The sequence below is a fragment of the Mixophyes fleayi genome, chromosome 4 (genome assembly GCF_038048845.1).
Source record: "Mixophyes fleayi isolate aMixFle1 chromosome 4, aMixFle1.hap1, whole genome shotgun sequence".
Lineage (NCBI taxonomy): Eukaryota > Metazoa > Chordata > Amphibia > Anura > Limnodynastidae > Mixophyes > Mixophyes fleayi.
Genome location: NC_134405.1, coordinates 21,958,258 through 21,979,277, shown reverse-complemented (window position 1 = coordinate 21,979,277; position 21,020 = coordinate 21,958,258). Strand labels below are relative to the sequence as shown.

Here is a 21,020-nt window from a genome sequence, read left to right as displayed (position 1 = left end):
GACTATTTTATTGTTAATTATATTGTATTATTACAGTTGACAGTAACTGAATAATTTTTTTTCTTTCTCTGTGTACTTTTTTGACTTTATATTCTACATATGTATTGGACATATACTGCAGTATATTGTGTCTGTTAAAGCGGAGCGCACATAGTCCCATATTCAACTAGAGACCTTTCTTCGGATCTGCTAGTAGTTGACTACGGACACGTTAATACCCAATATATGTGTGTTTTAAAAGGAAATCATTTATGTTAGTTTTTGCATGCCTTAAAGAATCAGGATCTACATCTTCATCTTACACCCTCATCCATACACACATCACTGTCACTACACCTCAATCATACACCCTCATCCATACACACATCACTGTCACTACACCTCCATCATACACCCTCATCCATACACACATCACTGTCACTACACCTCAATCATACACCTTCATCCATACACACATCACTGTCACTACACCTCAATCATACACCCCCATCCATACACCCATCACTGTCACTACACCTCAATCATACACCCTCATCCATACACCCATCACTGTCACTACACCTCAATCATACATCCTCATCCATACACACAGCACTGTCACTACACCTCCATCATACACCCTCATCCATACACACATCACTGTCACTACACCTCCATCATACACACTGATCCACACTTCCTTCCCTGTTGGAACTTAGAGTCTATGGGCCTGATTCATTAAGGAAAGGAAAGCTAAAAAAACTGAGTAACTTTGCACTTTGACAAAACCATGTTGCTTTGGAGAGGGGGCAAAATTTAAAATGTTGGAACAGATTTATAATTGGGGTAGGGCATGCTCTAGATCAACTTTAAATGTCAGTGTAAATATAAAGTTATCAAGCATTTGTGTGCTACATGAAAAAAATAGCCAGTTATTATCTTATGTGCAAACTAATTTTCACACCTTGCATTGAAACAAGGTTTTGTCCTGGAGAAAATGTTGTTATGTTTTTGCCTTACTCTTCTTAATAATGCAGACCCACAAACTCCACACATATAAGACCTTGTTTAAATTCAGCCCATTCCTTATTTCTATACCTGCATAATTCACCTCATACACATGAATTCCTCATATTATGTATTTTAAGGATGTCCTTAGAATTAAATGAAAAACTATCCCTTTAGGATGTAAGCTCACATGAGCAGGACCCTCTTTCCTTGTGTGCTCCTTCTACTATTCCATCACCCTCTGTTCCTCTTGGCTGCTTCCCTAGCCCTGGTTTTCCTGTTTTCTTAAGCTTCAGCTTTCTTTTCGCTGATTTCTACCATCCCTTTCACTATCTGTCCCAGAAATAATCTGATTTGCTTTACCCTGTCACTTGCGTTTGTATATATTTTTGCATCATGTTGTGTCTTGGTTCTGTTTTCTGTATAAATAATGTACGGCGCTGCGGACCCTTTGTGACGCCAAATAAGTCAAAGATAATAATAATAATAATAATATTCATAATATGTATATATATCTTAATGTTCCTCAATGTATTGGCATTAAATAGTAAAAGTAACATGTCATCTGTGTCTACAGATAATTATCTATACATTTGTGTGAAATGATCAGATTTTCTCCTGTAATGTGGACCATGGTAATGATTATCCTTTTTCGGTTGATATATTCCATGCATCAGAGATGTAGACTGGATGTCCCTGCTCTTGAAGGGTTAACACAACCTGGAGATATCATGATAGGGGTGTTGGAACCTATTTTTATGGATAAAGTTTACAAAAACCTCTTCTTCACAGAGAGACCGCCCAGAATCCAATGTGCACCGTAAGTACGGATGAACGATGTGTAACTCCTACTGTGATTGTAAAGGATGTGTACAGAAATTAATGTCTGTGTATAGTAAAACCACTGGAACAATTCTCAGCTATTTTTATCCACTGTCACTTTGTCATCATCTGTTCCTGCGCTGTAATCATGAGGATATCATTTTTATTTTGCTCCTGGGCTCACCTGTGTGATTCCTGGCCAATCCTTCTTAATTATACTAAAGCTATATTATAATAATAATAATAATAATAATAATTTTAATAATAATAATTTTAATAATAATAATAATAATAATAATAATAATTTTAATAATAATAATAATAATAATAATAATAATAATATAGACCATGATCTAATATTCTAAATATTTTTTTTATACTAAAACTTAACCAACAATGGTAAAACTTGAATTAAAGTATTTTGAATATCATATTAAATGGGAGAAGGAGTTAATACATGTATTAGCAGAGAGAGGCAACTGAAGAGACTAAAAATTAAATTTAACCAAGAAAGCAAAATAAATAGTTCAAAGTTACGCCGATATTCTGCTGAACTCCTCAATCAATGCATGCAGGTGAAGCTCCACCAATATTTTTAGGGCAGTGTCAGTAATCTGAGAGTGCAGTCATTCCCACGCTGCCAGTCTGCAAAGCTGTCACTCACTCACTCCAGTTATTTTATGCATTCTGTCCAGCTCAGTAATGAACAGCATTTCATCTATATTCATGTCAGGTGGTAGCTATATTAGCTCTTTCAGTATGTAGACCTAATATCTTGTAATGGGAGAGGAAAGCTACCAGGTTGCTGGAGGTAAGACAAGATTAGAGCTGTTGCATGTAAGAGAACAGGGGAAATTATTTTAGAGATGTTTCACATGTGAAGATTATGAGGTTCTGGTAGAGGTGTCATATGGGGATTGGATGACAGATTACCCATGTCAGGGAGCATACTGTGGATGTAATGAGGGAGCTCATAACTTCAAACTAAAATTTAAGGGCATTTCTAGCTCATATGGGGAAAATCTTTACAATGCCATATACATCATCATCATCATCAATATTTTTTATATAGTGCCAGCATATTCCATAGCACTTTACAATTGGGAACAAACACGATAAAAAAACATTACTGAGTAGTACAGACAGACAGAGAGGCAAGAGGTCCCTCAGGGGCGGGCTGGGCCGGGGGGCAGGGGGACATCGACCCCCCCGGGCCGCTCAGAACCTCAGCTGTTACTGCCGGCCGGCCGGCATATGTTACTCTCTTTTACGGGGGGGCGGCCGGCCGCCTGTGCGCCCCCCGGGCTGATCTCTGCCAGCCCGCGCCTGAGGTCCCTGCTTGCAAGCTTACAATCTATAGGAGAATAGGAGTTTGATAGTGCTACATTTTGCATATTGATGTAGTCAGAATGTAAAGGTAAACAGTGCTTCACACAGCAATGTTGGTCATGGAGTCGAAGGGTGTTTGTTTTGTGTGAACTGTGTTAAGGGTAATAATAGAGTGCCTTAGGGAGCTTAAGATGTTGGTTGAGGAATTTTATAAGCTTGACTTAAGAGATGGGTTTTCAGAGAACAATTGATGGTTTGAAGTCCAGTGGAGCAAAATTCCACAAAGTGGGTATAGCCCGAACAAAGTCCTGTAACCTTGGACAGGAGCAGGTAATCAGTGTGGATGTGAGACACATATCTTGTGCAGAATGGAGGTGTTGAGTTGGGAGTGAAGAGATGTACACTGATATTTTAAAACCACCTAATATTTTGTAGGTCCCCTTTGAACCGCCCAAACATCTCTGACCCCTCTGAAGGTGTGGTAGCTGGTACCAAGATATTATCAGCAGATCCTTTAAGTCCTTTTTAGATGGAAGATGTGGCCTCCATGGCTCTGACTTGTTTATCTAGCACTTCTGACAGATGCTCAAATAGATTGAGATCTGGGAAATATGGAGGCTAAGTCAACACTTTGAACTATTTGCCCAGTTCCTAAAACCATTCATGAACAATTTTTGCAGTGTGACAGGGCATATTGTCCTGCTGAAAGAGGCCACTGCCACCAGGGAATATAGTTGCCATGAATGGGTGTACATTGTCTGGAACAATGTTTAGTTAGGTGCTATATGTCAAAGTATCATGCACATGAATGCCAGGACATTGCCCAGAACATTAAACTGCTTCCACTGGCTTGCCTTCATCCCATAGTGCATCCTGGTGCCATCTCTTCCCCAGGTAAATGATTCACACATACCCGGCCGTCCACATGATGTTGAAGAAAACATGATCAATCAGACCAAGCCATCGTCTTCCATTGCTTCATGGTCCAGTTCTGGCACTCATGTGTCCATGTAGCCACTTTCGGCAGTGAACAGGGGTCAGCATGAGCACTCTGACTGGTCTGCGGCTACACAGCCCCATATGCAACAAGCTGTAATGCACTGTGTGTTCTGATACCTTTCTAGCATAGACAGCATTAACTTTTTCAGTAATTTGTGCTACAGCTCTTCTGTGCGATTGGATCAGACAGGGTACCCTTTGCATCCCACGTACATCCAAGAGCCTTGGACAGCCATGATCTTGTCACCAGTTCAACGGTTGTCCTTCTTTGGACCACTTTTGGTAGGTACTAACCACAGCATACTGGGAACATAGGAACACTCCACAAGACCTACCATTTTGGACATACACTTATCCAGTCGTCTAGCCATCACAGTTTGGCCCTTGTGAAAGTCGCTCAGATCCTTACGCTTGCCCATTATTCCTACTTCCAACACATCAACTTCAAGAACTAACTTGCTGCCTAATATATCTGACCCCATTACAGGTGCCATTGTAAGAAGACAATAAATGTTATTCTCTTCACTTGGCATTGGTTCTAATGTTGTGACTGATTGATGTATGTTGGTGCAGTTTTCTTGACGGCCTTGTATGTTAGTAGAAGTGTTTTCTATTGGATTCCATAATAAACAGGCAACCTATCTAGAGACTGACAGAGCTGCTCAGCAGTGGATAAGTGAATTGCATGGAAAAGAAATCTAGCCACTGCCTGCAAAATAGATTGTAAGAGGAAAATCAGTAAGGATGGTTTGAAAATGTCAATGCAAGAGATGATGAATTAAAGCTTTGCAGTGTTTCGTGTGAAATATATGTTTGCATACTGTAAATTGGGGAGAGAACTCGACAACTGTTGAAATATTTAACCGGGTATGAGTAGGCTTTTTTCAAATTTGACAACAGAAAGGTTAAAGAACTGGGGGACAGCTTGTAGCTGAAGAGGTGATTATTCGAGAGGGGGAAAGGAGTGTTAAGGAAATTAGAAACTGAGCATTAGTCTAGAGAAAACAAGATCAAGGCAGTGGCCATCCCGATAAGTAGATGAGTCAGACCACTGGGAGAGGCTAAGGGGGAAAGTTAGAGAGAGTAGTTTTGAAGCACAAGTAGAGTGTGGATTATCAATGGGGTTGTTAAAATCCCCGATGATGATGTTTGGGATATCGTAAGAAAAGAATGAGGGAACCAGGCAGAGAAATGTTCAATTAATTGCTGGTGCATCCAGGGGGGGGGGGGGGGGGTGATAGATCACAGCAACACTCATGGAAAATTATTTGAACATCTGAATACCATGTACTTCAAAAGATGTGAATGTGAGTGATGGGACATTTGGTAGAATTGTGAATGTGCAATGTGGGGAGATGAGTAGTTCAACCCTACCTCCTTGTCTGCTTCCCGGTCTGGAGGTGTGTGTGCAAAAAGGGAGGCCACCATGCAAAAGAGCTGCAGGTGAGGCAGTGTCTGATTCTGTGAGCAATGTTTCTGTTATTGTCCGAAGGTTGAGGTTAAATGAGAGCTTAAAAATAATTTTGCAACTGGTTCACATTTGAAAGGGGAGGAGAAGAAAAACAATGATTGTGACAGAGTTTGAGGTGGGAGCTTCAGAGTTCTACCTGTATTCAGTTGCATCTTACTGCAGAATTTGTCTTATCTGATATGCTCATCTCTCATCTACTCATGGAAGATTGTGATTCGTAAATAATCCTCTAAACATTATATGATCTGTTAGATTGGTTCTTAAAGTTTTACTGCAGTTTAGATTTCTTCTTAAGGTTCAAATATTAAAATAATAATAAAATTAATAATTCTTCCAGTGAAAATGTTGAATGTTTTTCTCAGTACCAAGATTTTTTTTTTATAGAGATTCAGAGCAATATTCCATTAGGACAGGGGTTCATTCATATTGTTCCTACTTGGTTACTCATTTGATATTTTGTTACTTTTTCTGTCTACTTAATTATTTTTACTTACACTGTCTTGTATTTATTTCCATCCTTCCTTAAGATTCTGGTTGGATTCCTACCAAGATCTTCTAGCCACAACATTTGCTGTAGAAGAGATTAATATGAACCCCATTGTTCTCGGAAACATTACATTAGGGTTACAGGTGTATAAAACATGTAATGTGCCTCACTATGAAGTACAAGGAGCTTTACATTTGTTAACTGAATCCAGCACGGCCATCCCCAATTACAGGTGTCGTGGACAACCAATCTTCAGTGCTGTTATAGGATCTTCCTTTTCCACAAACTCAATAATCTTGGCAAATATTTTGGGGCTCTTCAGATACCCTCAGGTAAGAAGATTTTAATTAAATGACCTGTAATAGCAAGTTTGTAACATAATTAAGAATATACATTGCCTTGTATTTAAATTAGTTTTAAGAATAAGGGTAACAGATTTTCTTGGTTAAGACTGTAGAATAACAGAAAAAAACTATTTATTCTGCCTATATATTCTGCACCATATACTGTAGTGCATAAAAGCATTTTATTCACACAAATGTCCTGATTCATTAAGAAAAGTGAAGCAAAAAAAGGAGTAACTTTGCACCTTGGCAAAACCATGTTGCATTGAAGGGTGAGGTAAACTTAATATGTGGGAACATATTTGTAGTTGGGTAGGGCATGTCATAGATCAAGTTTACATTTCAGTGTGAAAATAAAGCTATCAAGTTTTTGTGTGTTACATGAAAAAAACAGCCAGTATTTAACTTATATGCAAAATTATAAATTCAATTTCACCCCTTGCATTGTAAAATGGTTTGCCCCGGAGAAAATGTACTCTTTTTATTTTGCCTTACTTTCCTTAATGAATCAGACCCCCACTGTCTTTCAGGGATATCCCTCAATCTATCCGAGTCTTTAATTACATTTTACAGTATAATTGATTTGGTTGTCTAATTACAATAATACAGTGTTTGACTAAAATGTTAAATAATTATTATACCATAAAAAGCATAATTTGTAGAATGAAATAAAAGAAGCATGTACTAATGGAGCAAGTTTATTTTGAGACGTACATGAAACTTTTTACTAGTTGTCCTGGGCATATAGTTCTCTGAGACCATATAGGTTCATTCATACACTCTGTGTAAGAGTTTGGAGCATACCAATTTCACCCGCTTTAATGTTTTCAGTCGTGAAGAATGCAAAATCATGCTGTTAATGTACTTATGTGTAATTTTCTTTATTTTTCCAGATCAGTGCATCATCAAGTATCTCTATACTTAGTAATCAAATCAGATTTCCCTCCTTTGTCAGGACTGTTCCCAGTGATAAGGAACAGTCTATAGGACTGGCTAAGCTTATTTTGCACTTTGGTTGGACCTGGGTTGGTCTGTTGGCTGTGGAAAATGATTATGGTCTACAGGGAATTCAGCCAATCAGACAAGAGATAATAAAAGCTGGAGCATGTGTGGCCTTCACTGAATATATTTGTTTATCTCAACCAGACCACAATGCTCCCCATATAGTTAAGGTTATTAAAGACTCGACTGTTAAGGTTGTCATTATCTTCTCTACCGATGTTGATTTGGTTCCTATTATGAGTGAAATGTTGAAACAGAAAATCAAAGGGAAGATTTTTGTCTCCAATGCTGGTTGGTCAATGTCTAATTTGTTCTTCGGTAAAAGCTTTTCTCAGATGTTATCCGGGTCCATTGGTTTATTTATTAACAATAGAGAGATTCCAGGATTCAGTGACTACCTCAACAAGGTCCAACCTGCTTTGGAAGAGTCCTGGGTGAACTTATATTGGGAGAAACTTTTCAATTGTAAGTTTCTGTATCAGAAAAACATTACTGGTTCTTTGGATCCCACAGTGAAGGAGTGCACAGGAGCAGAGAGTATAGACAGCATCAAGAACAGCTACATCTACACCAACAGCTTAAGCTTTTCTCATGGTTTTTATGCTGCAGTACATGTTGTGGCCAAAGCATTAGAAGACATGCAAAACTGCAAACCAAGAGAAGGAACATTTTCTTATGTGAGCTGTAAAGACATTATGCATTTTAAGCCATGGCAGGTAAAGTTATGTTAGAGTTTAAATTGTGTTTGTGTTTAGATTTAACTGTTTCTGCTATTCACCTCTGAAGGTACTGGGTGTTTTTCTCATTGATCATAGAATGGAAGATTGTATCTTCTATAATGCGTAAAGCTAATCATTATCTTCTTTGAAACACACATTTTTACATTTTATATTTTACATTCTTATAAAGGGCAAAAAACATCTGTATGCAACCTACTTTGAGTGTCTCTGTCAGGGCATCATCCAGGCAGCCGGATATAATTGTTAGGGCAGGAAAATTAGCAGTAAGAGTAGATTTTCATTCCCTTGTGACAGATAGTTTCAAGTCCCTATATGTGATTGTTTACTTTGTCTATTAAGGTGTATTTTGGTGAGTAGAATTTAATATCTGTGTTAAAGTCTTGGATTTGAAGGTCCACCATTCCTTTAATCAAAACAAGGGGCATGTTAGATCAGGTGCCTTATTGTGTATTTACAGATGCTGCTCTTACTAATTTGACTTTCCTACATTTTTGTCATTTACTGTGGGTGTTTGACTGTCACCTGAATTTCAGCAACAGACAATTCAAGCTTTGTGTCAGTTTTCTGACTATGTCACTATATGGACTGGTGTAGCATGGTGTAGACCTGAGAAGGGATAGGTGCAGAAGCATATTATGCAACTGTCCACCAGCTGTGAGACATATTTGGTTTTATGTCCCATACTCCTGGCCAAAGTGTTTGTCTCTACTGCTACCTGAGTCACAACACTGTTGTCAGGAATAACACACCTATTTGTTCTCCTTTTGTCAGATGCCCTTACAGGGTCTGAAGCTGGTAGCAAATGGACATTTAAACTCCAATCATTCTTTTTTATTTGTATATGTGGGTGTTTTATGTGCTTTATATATTTTAAGGTTTATGACAGGCCCTCTTACCTTCCTTCAACCTGTAATAGTCTCCAGACCTATCCCTACCCTCAGCATGTGACAGACTAAATCCCCTTTCCCGCCCCTCAGCAATAGACATTCTACCTACTCCTTCCACTCTGTGTGTGACTGTCTTCTCCCCTCCCACCCCTTAGCATTGTGATAGTCCACCTCCTTTTCCCACCTCTCAGCAAGTGACATTCTCTCCTCCTCCCCTCTATGTATGACAGTCGGGTTGGGTCCTACATGTCGACACTGAATATTCTGACATTCAGAATATTGACACCACAATATTGACAGTCAGAATGTGGACACGATTAAAAGGTTGACATCCAGAATGTCAATATGTTCATTGGGTCAACAGGGTTAAAATGTCAGCATTGTGAAAGTCGAGAGGTTGTAAATTTAACAGTCATATTCTCAACATAAAAGGTTAGATTTAAAAAGGCACGACTTTCAATCAGTAAAAAAAAAAGTAAATATTTTTTAAAAAAGCGTTTTCCCCCAAAACAGCTTTTAACTAACCCTAGTGCTGCTATGAGCAAAATTGGTGGGAACAAATGTGTGGTGCCCCCAAATTTACTATTTCCATGTTTTGGCAGCCAGAGACTCCAGGCATTATAGCATTGGTGCAGCATGGGGACACCCTGCCATAGTGACAAAAAAGCTGGTCAGCACGGGGTTGTTTTCCCTACAGAGAATGGGTACACACAAAAAAATACGCATCCCCTAGGGGTACCCAGCCTTCATGCTGAAGGCACTAGAGCTCTTCCCTTGCCAATGTATGTGGGGTTATAGTAATTTAATTAATGTAAAAAAAATGTCTCTGGTGTACTGAAGGTCCCAGCATGCCCAGGCTGCTATTAAGGTTCTGAGCATTCCAGTGCTTATAGTCCAACAAGCATCGGCATACCAATGTCTGCCAGGGCATGCTTGCACTTGGGGAACAAACATATGAGTTAAAACATATGTTGCCTATAGCAACCAATCAGATTCTAGCTATCATTTTGTAGAAGGTACTAAATAAATGAAAGCTAGCATCTGATTGGTTGCTATAGGCAACATCCCCACTTTTTTAAACCCGCAGCTTAGTAAATCTAGCCCTTTCAATTGAAATAAAAACATCTGTACACAAATCCTCAGTTACCCTCTTCATTACTCCCCTACATAAAGGGGCGCCGAAAAGGAGGGAGAGCGGGTACAAATTACCCTGGGGCCGGTCCCACAGTCCGGTAATTAATTATTTTTCTTCTATTATTTTGTGAAACCTGCAATAACAAGTAGATGAGAGCAACGCCATTTTAATACGCAAGGAGGGAATTCAATTGCGGCAATGTGGTGTGTGGACATCCTGCCATACACATTGCTGCGAAGTGTCTTAGTGTCCTGGAGACTTTTCGTGGCTAATTGAATTCCCCCATAATGTTATGTGTAAAGAGGTGCAGCCACGGCCGATGATGGCCACGCTCCCAACACCGTGTGGCCACGACCCCTTCAACAGAGCACATCCCAACCTGCCCATGAGAGCTTATATTCTAAAGGTAGGGGGCGCTGAGTGGCAAAGAAGCAAATAGGAAAAATAGGTATAAACAGGCCTAGATTATGCCTCCTCTGCTTTGCTTTTCCAGTCTTAGTATACCCCTTTTACCTTATTGCCATAGCTGTGTTTATTGTATTGTCCTGTAATGCTATGTACTGTTTTGATGTGTGGTTTCTGTACGGTGATGTGGCGCCCTTGTGGTGCTTTATAAATAAAGAATAATATCAATAATAATAATAATATTCATGGTGCCAGAACCTATGTGGTACTAGATGGACGAGAGAGTGCAGAGGCCTTTTTGGCATACTCCAAGGATGTTGCATGGGTCTAGAAGTGCAGATGCCATGAGAGTGTCTAGGACCAGGTAGTGTAGAATCCTGGATGGTGGCAAGGTTGGCATAAGAGTAAAAATTTAATGGAAGTGGTAAAACAACAGCAAGTCAGTCATTTGGCACAGAAATATTACGGAAGTACAATGGCAAAGACAATGCAATACAATAATTGTAAAGCCAAGCAATGTTATTAACCCATTTTAGTGGACAAAAGCTTGATATTTCCTGACCATCAGGCACTTGGGTTCATCTACTAATCGACCAGCACATTATCGTTAAACTGCTGTGGCAGAAGTAAATGTAATATATGCAAAGGTTCTACCTGTGTGTGATACATCAACTGTGAAAAAAAAGATGAGCCATAAAGTAAACATTAAGTCAAACCTATGCGGTTACCTAGAGCAGCAATGGTTATGGGGCAACTAAAAAACTCAATAAGCAGTAGGGTGTGGGGGCGCAACACTAGAGGCGGGGGTGTGACATTACTGATGAATAATATTATCCTACAGACACATATTGCTAAAATTAAACAATTAAAGGATTAGCAATGCTCCTTATTTTCGTTATTGCAATCATAAGAGATCTATGCAGTGTGTACTGCTTCCTTGAGTAGCTGTGCAATGTATTAAAAATAAATTAATAATGTGATCTGCGTTGGTTTATACATAAAGTAGACTGGAAATAGAGCTAATGATACTTTGATATATTCAAGTGCATAAAATATACAGGAAATGTACTAGTCAAAGATTACATCATCATCACCATTTATTTATATAGCGCCACTGATTCCGCAGCACTGAACATAGAACTCACATCAGTCCCTGCCCCATTGGAGCTTACAGTCTAAATTCCCTAATACACACATACACACACAGACAGACAGACAGAGAGAGAGAGAGAGACTAGGGTCAATTTTGATAGCAGCCAATTAACCTAATAGTATGTTCTTGGAGTGTGGGAGGAAACCGGAGCACCTGGAGGAAGCCCACGCACAGATACACACAGATATACAATCACACACGCAGACACACAGACACTGATACACAGATACACTTCACTATACACCATTTCAAAGTAAAACATGGTTTCAAGTTATAAAACAAACTAATTCAATATCTAATTTACAGCTCCTGCATTATATAAGGAATGTGAGAGTCACACTGAGCAGCGGAAGCGACATTTATTTTGATGAAAATGGAGGCATCCCTGGAGTCTATGACATTGTGAACTGGCAGCTGACACAAGAAGGGACTATGGGACAGGTCAAGGTCGGCAGTTATGATTTCGCAGCATCTTCTGGTCAATTTCTCAACATTAATTCAAGCCATTTATTGTGGGCTATGGGAGATAAAGAGGTGGGACCTTGTAAAGATTGTCAGTATTCATTATTAAGTGCACTATTGAGAAGAAGTAGGGTTTTTTAAATAAGCTATTGTGTTATGAGAATTGATATAAGTGATTTTTGTAATGAATTTGTTCTGCTATATGTCATAAATGTACAGTAGATAAGACCAACCTCTGTCTCATGTATATAAATAATGCATAAAAATCTATCATCTCTGGAACATAATTCCAAGGAACACTAAGTTAATATGATTTGAAATAGCAAATAAATAATGGTGTATAAATATGAGATCATCATTTTATTTGGTTGTTTGCAGGACTTATTACATTCTAGAGAGCCATTCTTGTGTCTCTTTCCCACAATTCCATTATCTATTATCTTCCTATGAGATCTTCTCTCATAAACAGTCTGTAGACATGAATAACAGTGGTAGCACTATTTATTAACATTGATTTACATTGCACCAGCATATTCAGCAGTGCATTACAATTGGGATAAACCCATGAAATTAAACAAGACTTGGGGGTATATTTACTAAACTGCGGGTTTGAAAAAGTGGAGATGTTGCCTATGGCAACCAATCATATTCTAGCTGTCATTTTGTAGAATGCACTAAATAAATGATAACTAGAATCTGATTGGTTGCTATAGGCAACATCTCCACTTTTTCAAACCCGCAGTTTAGTAAATCTAGCCCTTGGTATTAACACACAGTTAAAGAGGTAAGAGGGCCCCCCTGCTCATAAACCTACAATCAATAGGAGATTAGGGGGTAAATGTATTATGGTGCAAATTTTTCATCTCGCCGGAAATCAGCGAGATGACAGCTCAAATTTAAAGTGGCGCTGCCTTGTAAAGGGAAACTTGCCTTTACAAGGCAGTGCCGCTTTAAATTTTAGCTGTCATCTCGCTGATTTCCGGCTAGATGAAAAAAACGCACCATAATACATTTACCCCTAGGTGTTTGATACATGTGGTTAAATGCTACTTTTATGTACTGGTTTAGCCAGATTGCAATGGGAAAAGGAGTTTAATTAGCTTATCTGAAGAGGTTACAGTAAACTTGTACGAGAGAGGGAATTAAATGGAATTGGTGCATCACAGAGAAAAGTCAGTAAGTTGGAGCAACTAATGAGTGTGGATGGGACACATAGCTCTTGAACAGTGTGGAGAGGTCCAGTTTAGAGATATTTTGAAAGAAGAGAGATGTATGTTGGTGCAGTTTTGTTTTTGCACTTGTATGTTAGTAGAAATATTTTATATTGAATTTAGTGAAATGCAAGTGACCAGTGTACGGACATTTTGCAAGGAATATAAGTCTAGCCGCTATATTCAGTATTGATTGTAGAAATTGAAGTCTGGCTAATGGAAAACCAGAAAGAAGGGAATTGCAATATTCAATGATGGACATCATGGGCCTGATGTCAAGTTGAACTTATATGAGTTTGCATAGTGTCAGATGAGAAATTCACACTGCAGATGCATACAAATCGAATGGAAACATATGTGCTAATGCAGACTGCTCACATCTTCCTTGCGACTGGGGAGGCAAAAAACAGGGAAGGGAAAAGGCATTTAAATGCAGATTGAGTACAGTAATGGCATGTTCATGCAACATGACTCATGCAGAAATATGCAGGATTTGAAGAGCGGGGTATCCACACCACGCCACCAGTGGACATTACCAACATGCATGGGGGCATTGCTATAATTTTAGACAGTGCTTGGCAGCTGTCCAACTCTTCCTTTCCCCAGCATATACGTGCACTTCTGTTAGGTGCACGTTGCTCTCATGAGCAGAGCATCGTGAAGCGGGACATTTGTCCCAATTGTCCTTACAGTTGGAAAAAAATCCTGACTAAGTGGGAATTAGGACATTTGGCAGACTGTCCTCGTCTCTGCTATCTGTTTTTGCTGCTTTCACTACTTACTGCTCCTGCTCATCCCCTAAATCCAGTTGCTGGTTGTCTAGCACCTGGAAAGTTGGGTTCCTGATTGGAGAAAGGACAGATACATAATATAGAAATCCAAGCAATGAGTGAACACAGTAGCCTTCACTTTTAAGAAATAGCAAAACTACTCCTCAACCTCAGCCACCCATTCAATTAATAGCACCAAAACCACCCCAGCAGTAAATGAATAGTCCCATCATCTCACCTATAATTAGTCCGCCATAACCCTACTATTAAATTAATTATCCCCCACCATCACCCCACCAATAAATTAAAACTCCCATTCTCACCCTACTATGAAATAAATATTTCACAATTCACTCACATCACATAAAATACTCCCCCACACTTTATTAAAAGCACCTCCAAACCAGACTCCATTTTTAACTCTGTTTCACCACACTGACATGAGGACATTGTTAGCACAGGTTCACCACACTGACATCAGTACACTTTTAACAAAGGTTCACTACTTTTACACGAGAACACACTCACTCACTAACTTACTAACTCACCTTCCTCATCCAGTGCTGTTACTCTGGCATCCTGCAGCTGCATGTAGGAGACACACACATGCTGTCAGTGGGAGAGGAAGGGGCGGAGCACAGAAGCTGCAGACAGAAGCTGTATAGTGTCTTTTCCCAGGGGCAGGGTCATCTACTTCAAACATACAATGCCCCAAGCTGGGAGAGGGGGTATCCAGACACTAAGAAACGCCCCCTGGGTGCATCCATGCATATATATGCTTGTTAGGACGCATCTATGTTGCAACTGCTAGAGGGCAGATGCAACACGTGCTGATGATGACTTAGCATAAAACAGAAGCACATCTTGTCAGTGCAGAACCAGTCACTTCTTGAGATGTAGAAATATCCTATTTTGGGTTGAAATTTTTTAAACAAACAATTACAAACAATTTGCGATCAACTTTTCATAAGCCACAATGAGTGTTTTGTGTAAGAAATGTGCATATTTTTACAGTACATGTTTTAATCAATATTTGAATACAGCTTGGACGTTGAGATCATAGGACAATTCTGAGTCAACAATGACATCTAGTCAGTCATCTTGATGAGAAGGGTTTATAGTTGTGTTGTCAACAGAAAGAGAGAAGTTAGGTTTCTTTGGTTGAAAACAGTATAAACTCAGAAATATGAGTTTGAGGTTTCAAGATAAAATTTCAGAAAGATATTCAGTAACACAGGGCAGCACAGATGGAGACAGATCCTAAGAGGATATTGGTGTTCTAAGAGAGTTGGAATAGTTAACAAAGAATAAGCATGTAGGGAATAAATGTATCAAGCTGAGAGTTTCCAGTGGGTTTGAAAAGTGGAGATGTGGAGCAACCAATCAGATTCTAGCTGTCATTTTGTAGAATGTTCTAAATAAATGATTACTAGAATCTGATTGGTTGCTATAGGCAACATCTCCACTTTTAAAACCTGCCAGAAACTCGTAACTTGATACATTTACCCCTAGAATGATCTTTCTGCTACTAAATTGATAGAAAATTGAGAGGAGGTGGAGCTAGAGAAGCAAACACTAATGAGCGATTTGATAAGTATGAAAACTAGGTTAGGGCAGTTCCTGAAAATCTAGGGAATATGGTGTTTGTATGAGAATTTAGTGGTCATCATTATCAAATGCAACAGAGAGATCCAGGAGAACAAGAAGCACATAGTGTCTTTTAGATTTATCAGCGATCAAATCATTCACTAAGTTAGTCAGTGCAGAGTTGGTGACTAAAGCTTGATTGATGAGGGTCCAATAGGTTGAGTAAGGAAACAAATAATATAGGGTAAGTGTAGAAAAGCCTCTCAAGAATCTTAAAGTGGCATTGGAGTTGAGAGATGGGATGGTAATCTAAGAGAAAGATAAATATTGGGGGAAGCATAACATCCCAATATATACTGTAAGCATCTATTTTATATAAAACTGAATCTAAAGGCTATTCTAAGAGTAATTGAAGGGTTATATTTGGAGACACACATAAAATTGGAGACTATTACCAGGACCATTTTTCAAGGAGGATTACTTCAGTTTTCTATAAGTGCATTCAATATATGAATTTTCATGGAAGAAATTAACTTGTATTTAGAATGTATGAACATTTTTTAATGATATTTATTTACACTTTTATAAATATTGTATTATTGGTTAGTGGGAGTGCTCCCTTTACAGCCATTGGTTAATTTTAACCTAAGAGAGAGCTTGGACCATTTTTTTTTTTTTTTGGCAGAATAGAAGTATTAGCCGAATAATGACACCAGTGGAAAGAGAGACTGAGAAAGAGGGAGAGAGGGTGAATGAGAGGGAGAGTGTGAGGGTGAGGGAGAAGGAGAGGCAGAGGGTGTGCAGATTTTAGAAAAAGCTAGGATGAGCACAGGAGGCAGTCAGTGGCTGAATTGTGAGGGCATAGAGTTAAGTGGACAGGTGGCAGTGTAGTAGAAGGAAACAGTAGATAATTATTCTTCATTTATAAGATCAAATGAAAAGGATGGGCCAAAGAGTGTAGGAAAGAAATTGAGCAAGTTGTTGGTCAGGGAAGAGGAAGCCATTATATGCAAGATCTTGTCAATCTTGTTCATGATGTATGATTCAAGATCTTTGACCTTGATTGTAGTAGATGGGAATAATTTGGGAAATGTTGAGAAAATGTTTAAATGTATTAAAGATGTATTTAAGATTCAAAGACTGAGGAGAGATGGGAGATTAGAAATATGTTACTTCAGAAGTGTCCAAAGCAATTTAAATAGGAATGGTAGTCATCGCTTTATTTAAGGAAGTCTTTAGAAGTGTGAGATTCCAAAGTTATTTCAAGCAAGAATATTTTTGAAGATCAGATGAGGAAAAGGTAGACATTTTAGAGAGCAATTGCTGCAGGGAGTTGGGAAGTTGTTGAAAACTAAAAGATCTGAAATTTCCTCGGATGTGAGACACTGTATTGACAGCAGAGTGTGGACAATATCTTACAAGTGATAGTAGAAGGAAAAGAGTGTCAAAGTAAGCAGAAACAGAACAAAATCTGGAGAAACTAGATCAAGGAAGTCATCAGGATGAGTAGAAGAGTCAGTCTACTGGGAGAGGCAGAAAGAGGAGGTAATTTGGAGGCATAAGGTGAATGTGGAAATCAATGTGAATGTTAAAATCACATGGAATGCAGAGATATGTTGAAGAGATTGCTGGTGTGACCCAGGAGAAAAATAGATCAAAGCAACATTCAAATAAAATGTATAAAATAGGAAACTAAGGGATGAAACATTTGGTAGAACTAGATATGTTCAACATGGGGGGAAACAGGAGCCCACAATGCCTCCAATCTGCTTCCAGGCCTGGAGATGTGGGTGAAGTGAAGACTACAATGTGAGAGGATTACAGGTGAGCAGGTATGTGTGAGCCATGCTTTAATTATTACCATTAATGTTGAGGTTTAGCGGAAGAGGCCATGAGTGGAGGTTAGTGTGTTACAAACAGATCATGCATTCTATATGACGTATTAAAATAATTGTGAAAGTAATGGAAAAGAAGTGAATGTTTGTTGTTTGCTGGATTTCTATATAGTGAGGCAGGTATGGAAGGTGTGTTGGTGGGAGGAGGGGATGGATTTTGGGATATATCACTAGCTCCTGTAAAGAAAAGAGAGCAGTAAGTGATGATTGTAACATTTAAAGGGTGTTTAATTTGTGGTAAAGAGGTGAGGATTTTACAATTATGGCGGAATGATAATAAATACGTTAATGAGTGGTAATGAGGTGGTGAGGGGTTAATATGGCTAAAGGTGTTTGATGCAGGGGGTACAGATTTTATAGCTCTAAGGATAATGCCATGGCAAGATAGTGATTAAAACAATATGTAAAACATTGTGGTATTTGAGAATATGTAGCAGGGTAAGAGAGTAATAAACTATGAAAATGGAGAGAGAATAGCAAAATCATGTTTGATGCTAATCAGCCAAATATTTCACAATTTGTGTAAATTACTAGCGTGTCTGACAATGATCCAAAAATGTCACTGCCTGCCATTATCTGCAGTTATTTGTGAACTGCCTTATATAGATATGTGTGTGCATGTTGAGTAATATAAAAGATACTATAAAATTTCGATTGAGTACTGACAGCGCTCCACAGAGGATTGTCACCCAATATGTGCACTTGAAAGGGTTCCAACCTTTCTAAATATAACAACAGTAATAAATATCAAAGGTGTACATACATACACATTCATATGTCTCTAATAAAGATAGTCACCAAAGCAAGTTATGTTAGTGGTATTGAAATACACATGCCTTTATGAAGTCTTTATCTGGAGACACAGTAAAGGCACATTAAGGACATACAGACTTTTGTGATATTTCCTTTCAAAAACGAAATGTAAACCAATTTTCCAATCACCAGATACCTCGGTCAGTCTGCAGTGAGAGCTGTCTCCCAGGTTTCAGGAAGGCTGCTATAAAAGGAGAACCTGCGTGTTGTTTTGAATGTGTCCCCTGTCTACAAGGAGAAATATCTAACCAGACAGGTAAGTGAGGGATTTCTGATAAATTATTAGAAAATAGAGATATAAGAAGTTATACTGTCTTTGAGATTTTGAGAAATCTTATGTCGTTCTTAAAAATAATGTTCTTTAAAATGGATGAGACTAATTCTAAAATGCAGTCAGTTATGTGTTATCAAAACTAGAATAGCCTGGAACCATTCAAATATTTAGTTTAGAAAGTTTAGAAAAGGCATACGAAGAAAACACTGAAGACAATGTATTCTGTAGAAACCTTTTACTTATTATATGCAAGAGAAACATGAGTAGATGAAGGCAAAGATTCAGCATAAATGGATATAGATGTTTCCATGTCTAAAGTATTTTGCTATAATAATATTATTTAATTTCTTCACTTATAAAATACAAAAAGCAAAATGTAATAATTTAGCTAATATACCTCTCAGATTCTGTTGATTGTCTGAAGTGTCCATGGGATCAGTGGCCAAATCTCCAAAAAACCAAATGTCTACAGAAGACTACTGAATACCTGTACTATGAAGATCCATTAGGAGCAGCTTTGGCAACATCAAGCGTACTGTCCTCCATCCTTACTATTTTAATTTTAAGGCTATTCATCAACTGGAAGGACACACCTATAGTGAAAGCTAACAATTACTCTCTAAGTTGCCTTCTGTTGGTGTCCCTGTCTTTGTGTTTCCTCTGTTCTTTATTCTTCATTGGTTATCCCCAAAGTGAGAACTGTCTCCTGCGCCAAGCTGCTTTTGGACTGGTTTCTGCTCTTTGTATCTCATGTATTTTGGCCAAAACAATCATGGTGGTGTTTGCTTTCATGGCCACTAGACCAGACAGCAGCTTGAGGAGATGGACCACTCCTCAAGTGTCCTACATGATTATTTTTACTTGTTCTATTTTACAATTCCTCTTGTGCGTAACTTGGCTGTCAGTCGCCCCTCCTTTCCCACAATACAATATTCAAACTAAACCAGGATTCATCATCGTTGAGTGTAATGAGGGCTCCACCAGTGCCTTCTGGACCATGCTAGGTTATCTGTTTTTTCTGGCCACCATTAGTTTCATTGTTGCCTTCCTGGCTCGTAGACTTCCTGACAGCTTCAATGAGGCCCAGTTTATTACTTTCAGCATGTTGGCCTTCCTCAGTGTCTGGGTGGCTTTTATCCCAGCCTCCCTCAGTGCTCAGGGAAAATATACTGTGGCAATGGAAATATTTGCCATCTTGGCATCCAGTTGGGCACTGGTGATCTGCATGTTTCTTCCTAAATGTTTCATCATAGTGTTCAGACCCGACATGAACTCCAGGGAATATCTCATGAGAAGAGATAAAACTTAGACATTAGTCTAAGAGTAATAACTTATAGACTGAAGCATCCTCAAGAATCAAATTTCTAATTCCCATTTCCAGTTTTTATATAATACAAACAAGATTTGAATTGAATTGTAAAATATTTCTATTGCTCTTTGAGCTGATTGTCACAAACATTTTGTAATTATTTTCTCACATAATACATTTTCTTATTATCACATGAAAACAACAATATTTCTGGGGCACTACCATATATTATGTAATTGAAAAATATTTTTGACACCCCCCTCAGCTCTCCCCCAAAAGACATGGAAATTAGCAAGTACATATTTAGACATGCACATGTTCCTGCAAATCACGTTTACATATAGTTTTTTCAAATTGTTCCAGAAAATATTGCCAATATTGTTACATTAGTCTACTATGATTATCCTGAAATTAAACTGGCTGTGATTAACATTTAAATAACATGCATATAAAAAAAGAATTAATTATCAATTAAACTAACATAAGTATATAAACCATTATTCACAATTTACCAGCTGGTATTCAATAAAATCTTTTGATACAAATGATACAATACTAAAACATACACTTTGCACAAGCTTGTCATACAATTTAGCAGGAACAGTGTCAGTAGTGGTCAGCTGTAAGGGATACATTTGTGGTCTCTAACGAAAATGAATAGAAAAGGCTATCAGTGGTATGTGTAAATTTGCAGGTGTGATTTCCAACACTGCTGCTATTATGGAATAGTCTCACCACTATATCCACCAGTCCCAAGTTACAGCTTCAGATTAGAAATGTATGATCAGAGACCGCTTCAGTATAAATCCCGTCCATTCAGTAAGAAGAATTACTGCTATGTTTTTCAACCTGTTCCTATGAAAAAATAACAAGCTGGATATAGTGTCTAGCTATTGATACTTGACACATTGATAGTTGACCCCTGCAAGGAGGTATGG

At 38.4% G+C, this 21,020-nt stretch overlaps 1 protein-coding gene across 1 annotated transcript; it reads left to right on the top strand.

Moving 5' to 3' along the window:
- The first annotated feature begins 1,619 nt into the window (after positions 1–1,619).
- On the top strand, positions 1,620–20,082 carry LOC142150539 (extracellular calcium-sensing receptor-like). The gene is made up of 6 exons (XM_075205736.1): positions 1,620–1,807; positions 6,136–6,427; positions 7,333–8,157; positions 12,068–12,314; positions 18,576–18,755; positions 19,178–20,082. The coding sequence occupies exons 1-6, from the start codon at positions 1,620–1,622 to the stop codon at positions 20,080–20,082; spliced, it is 2,637 nt and encodes an 878-aa protein (XP_075061837.1).
- The last annotated feature ends 938 nt before the right edge of the window (positions 20,083–21,020 follow it).

Coding starts and splice junctions, on each gene's coding strand:
- LOC142150539 (XM_075205736.1), top strand. CDS start 1,620: ATGGTAATGATTATCCTTTTTCGGTTGATATATTCCATGCATCAGAGA. Junction 6,428..7,332: donor GGCTCTTCAGATACCCTCAG/GTAAGAAGATTT, acceptor TTATTTTTCCAG/ATCAGTGCATCATCAAGTAT. Junction 18,756..19,177: donor AGAAATATCTAACCAGACAG/GTAAGTGAGGGA, acceptor TATACCTCTCAG/ATTCTGTTGATTGTCTGAAG.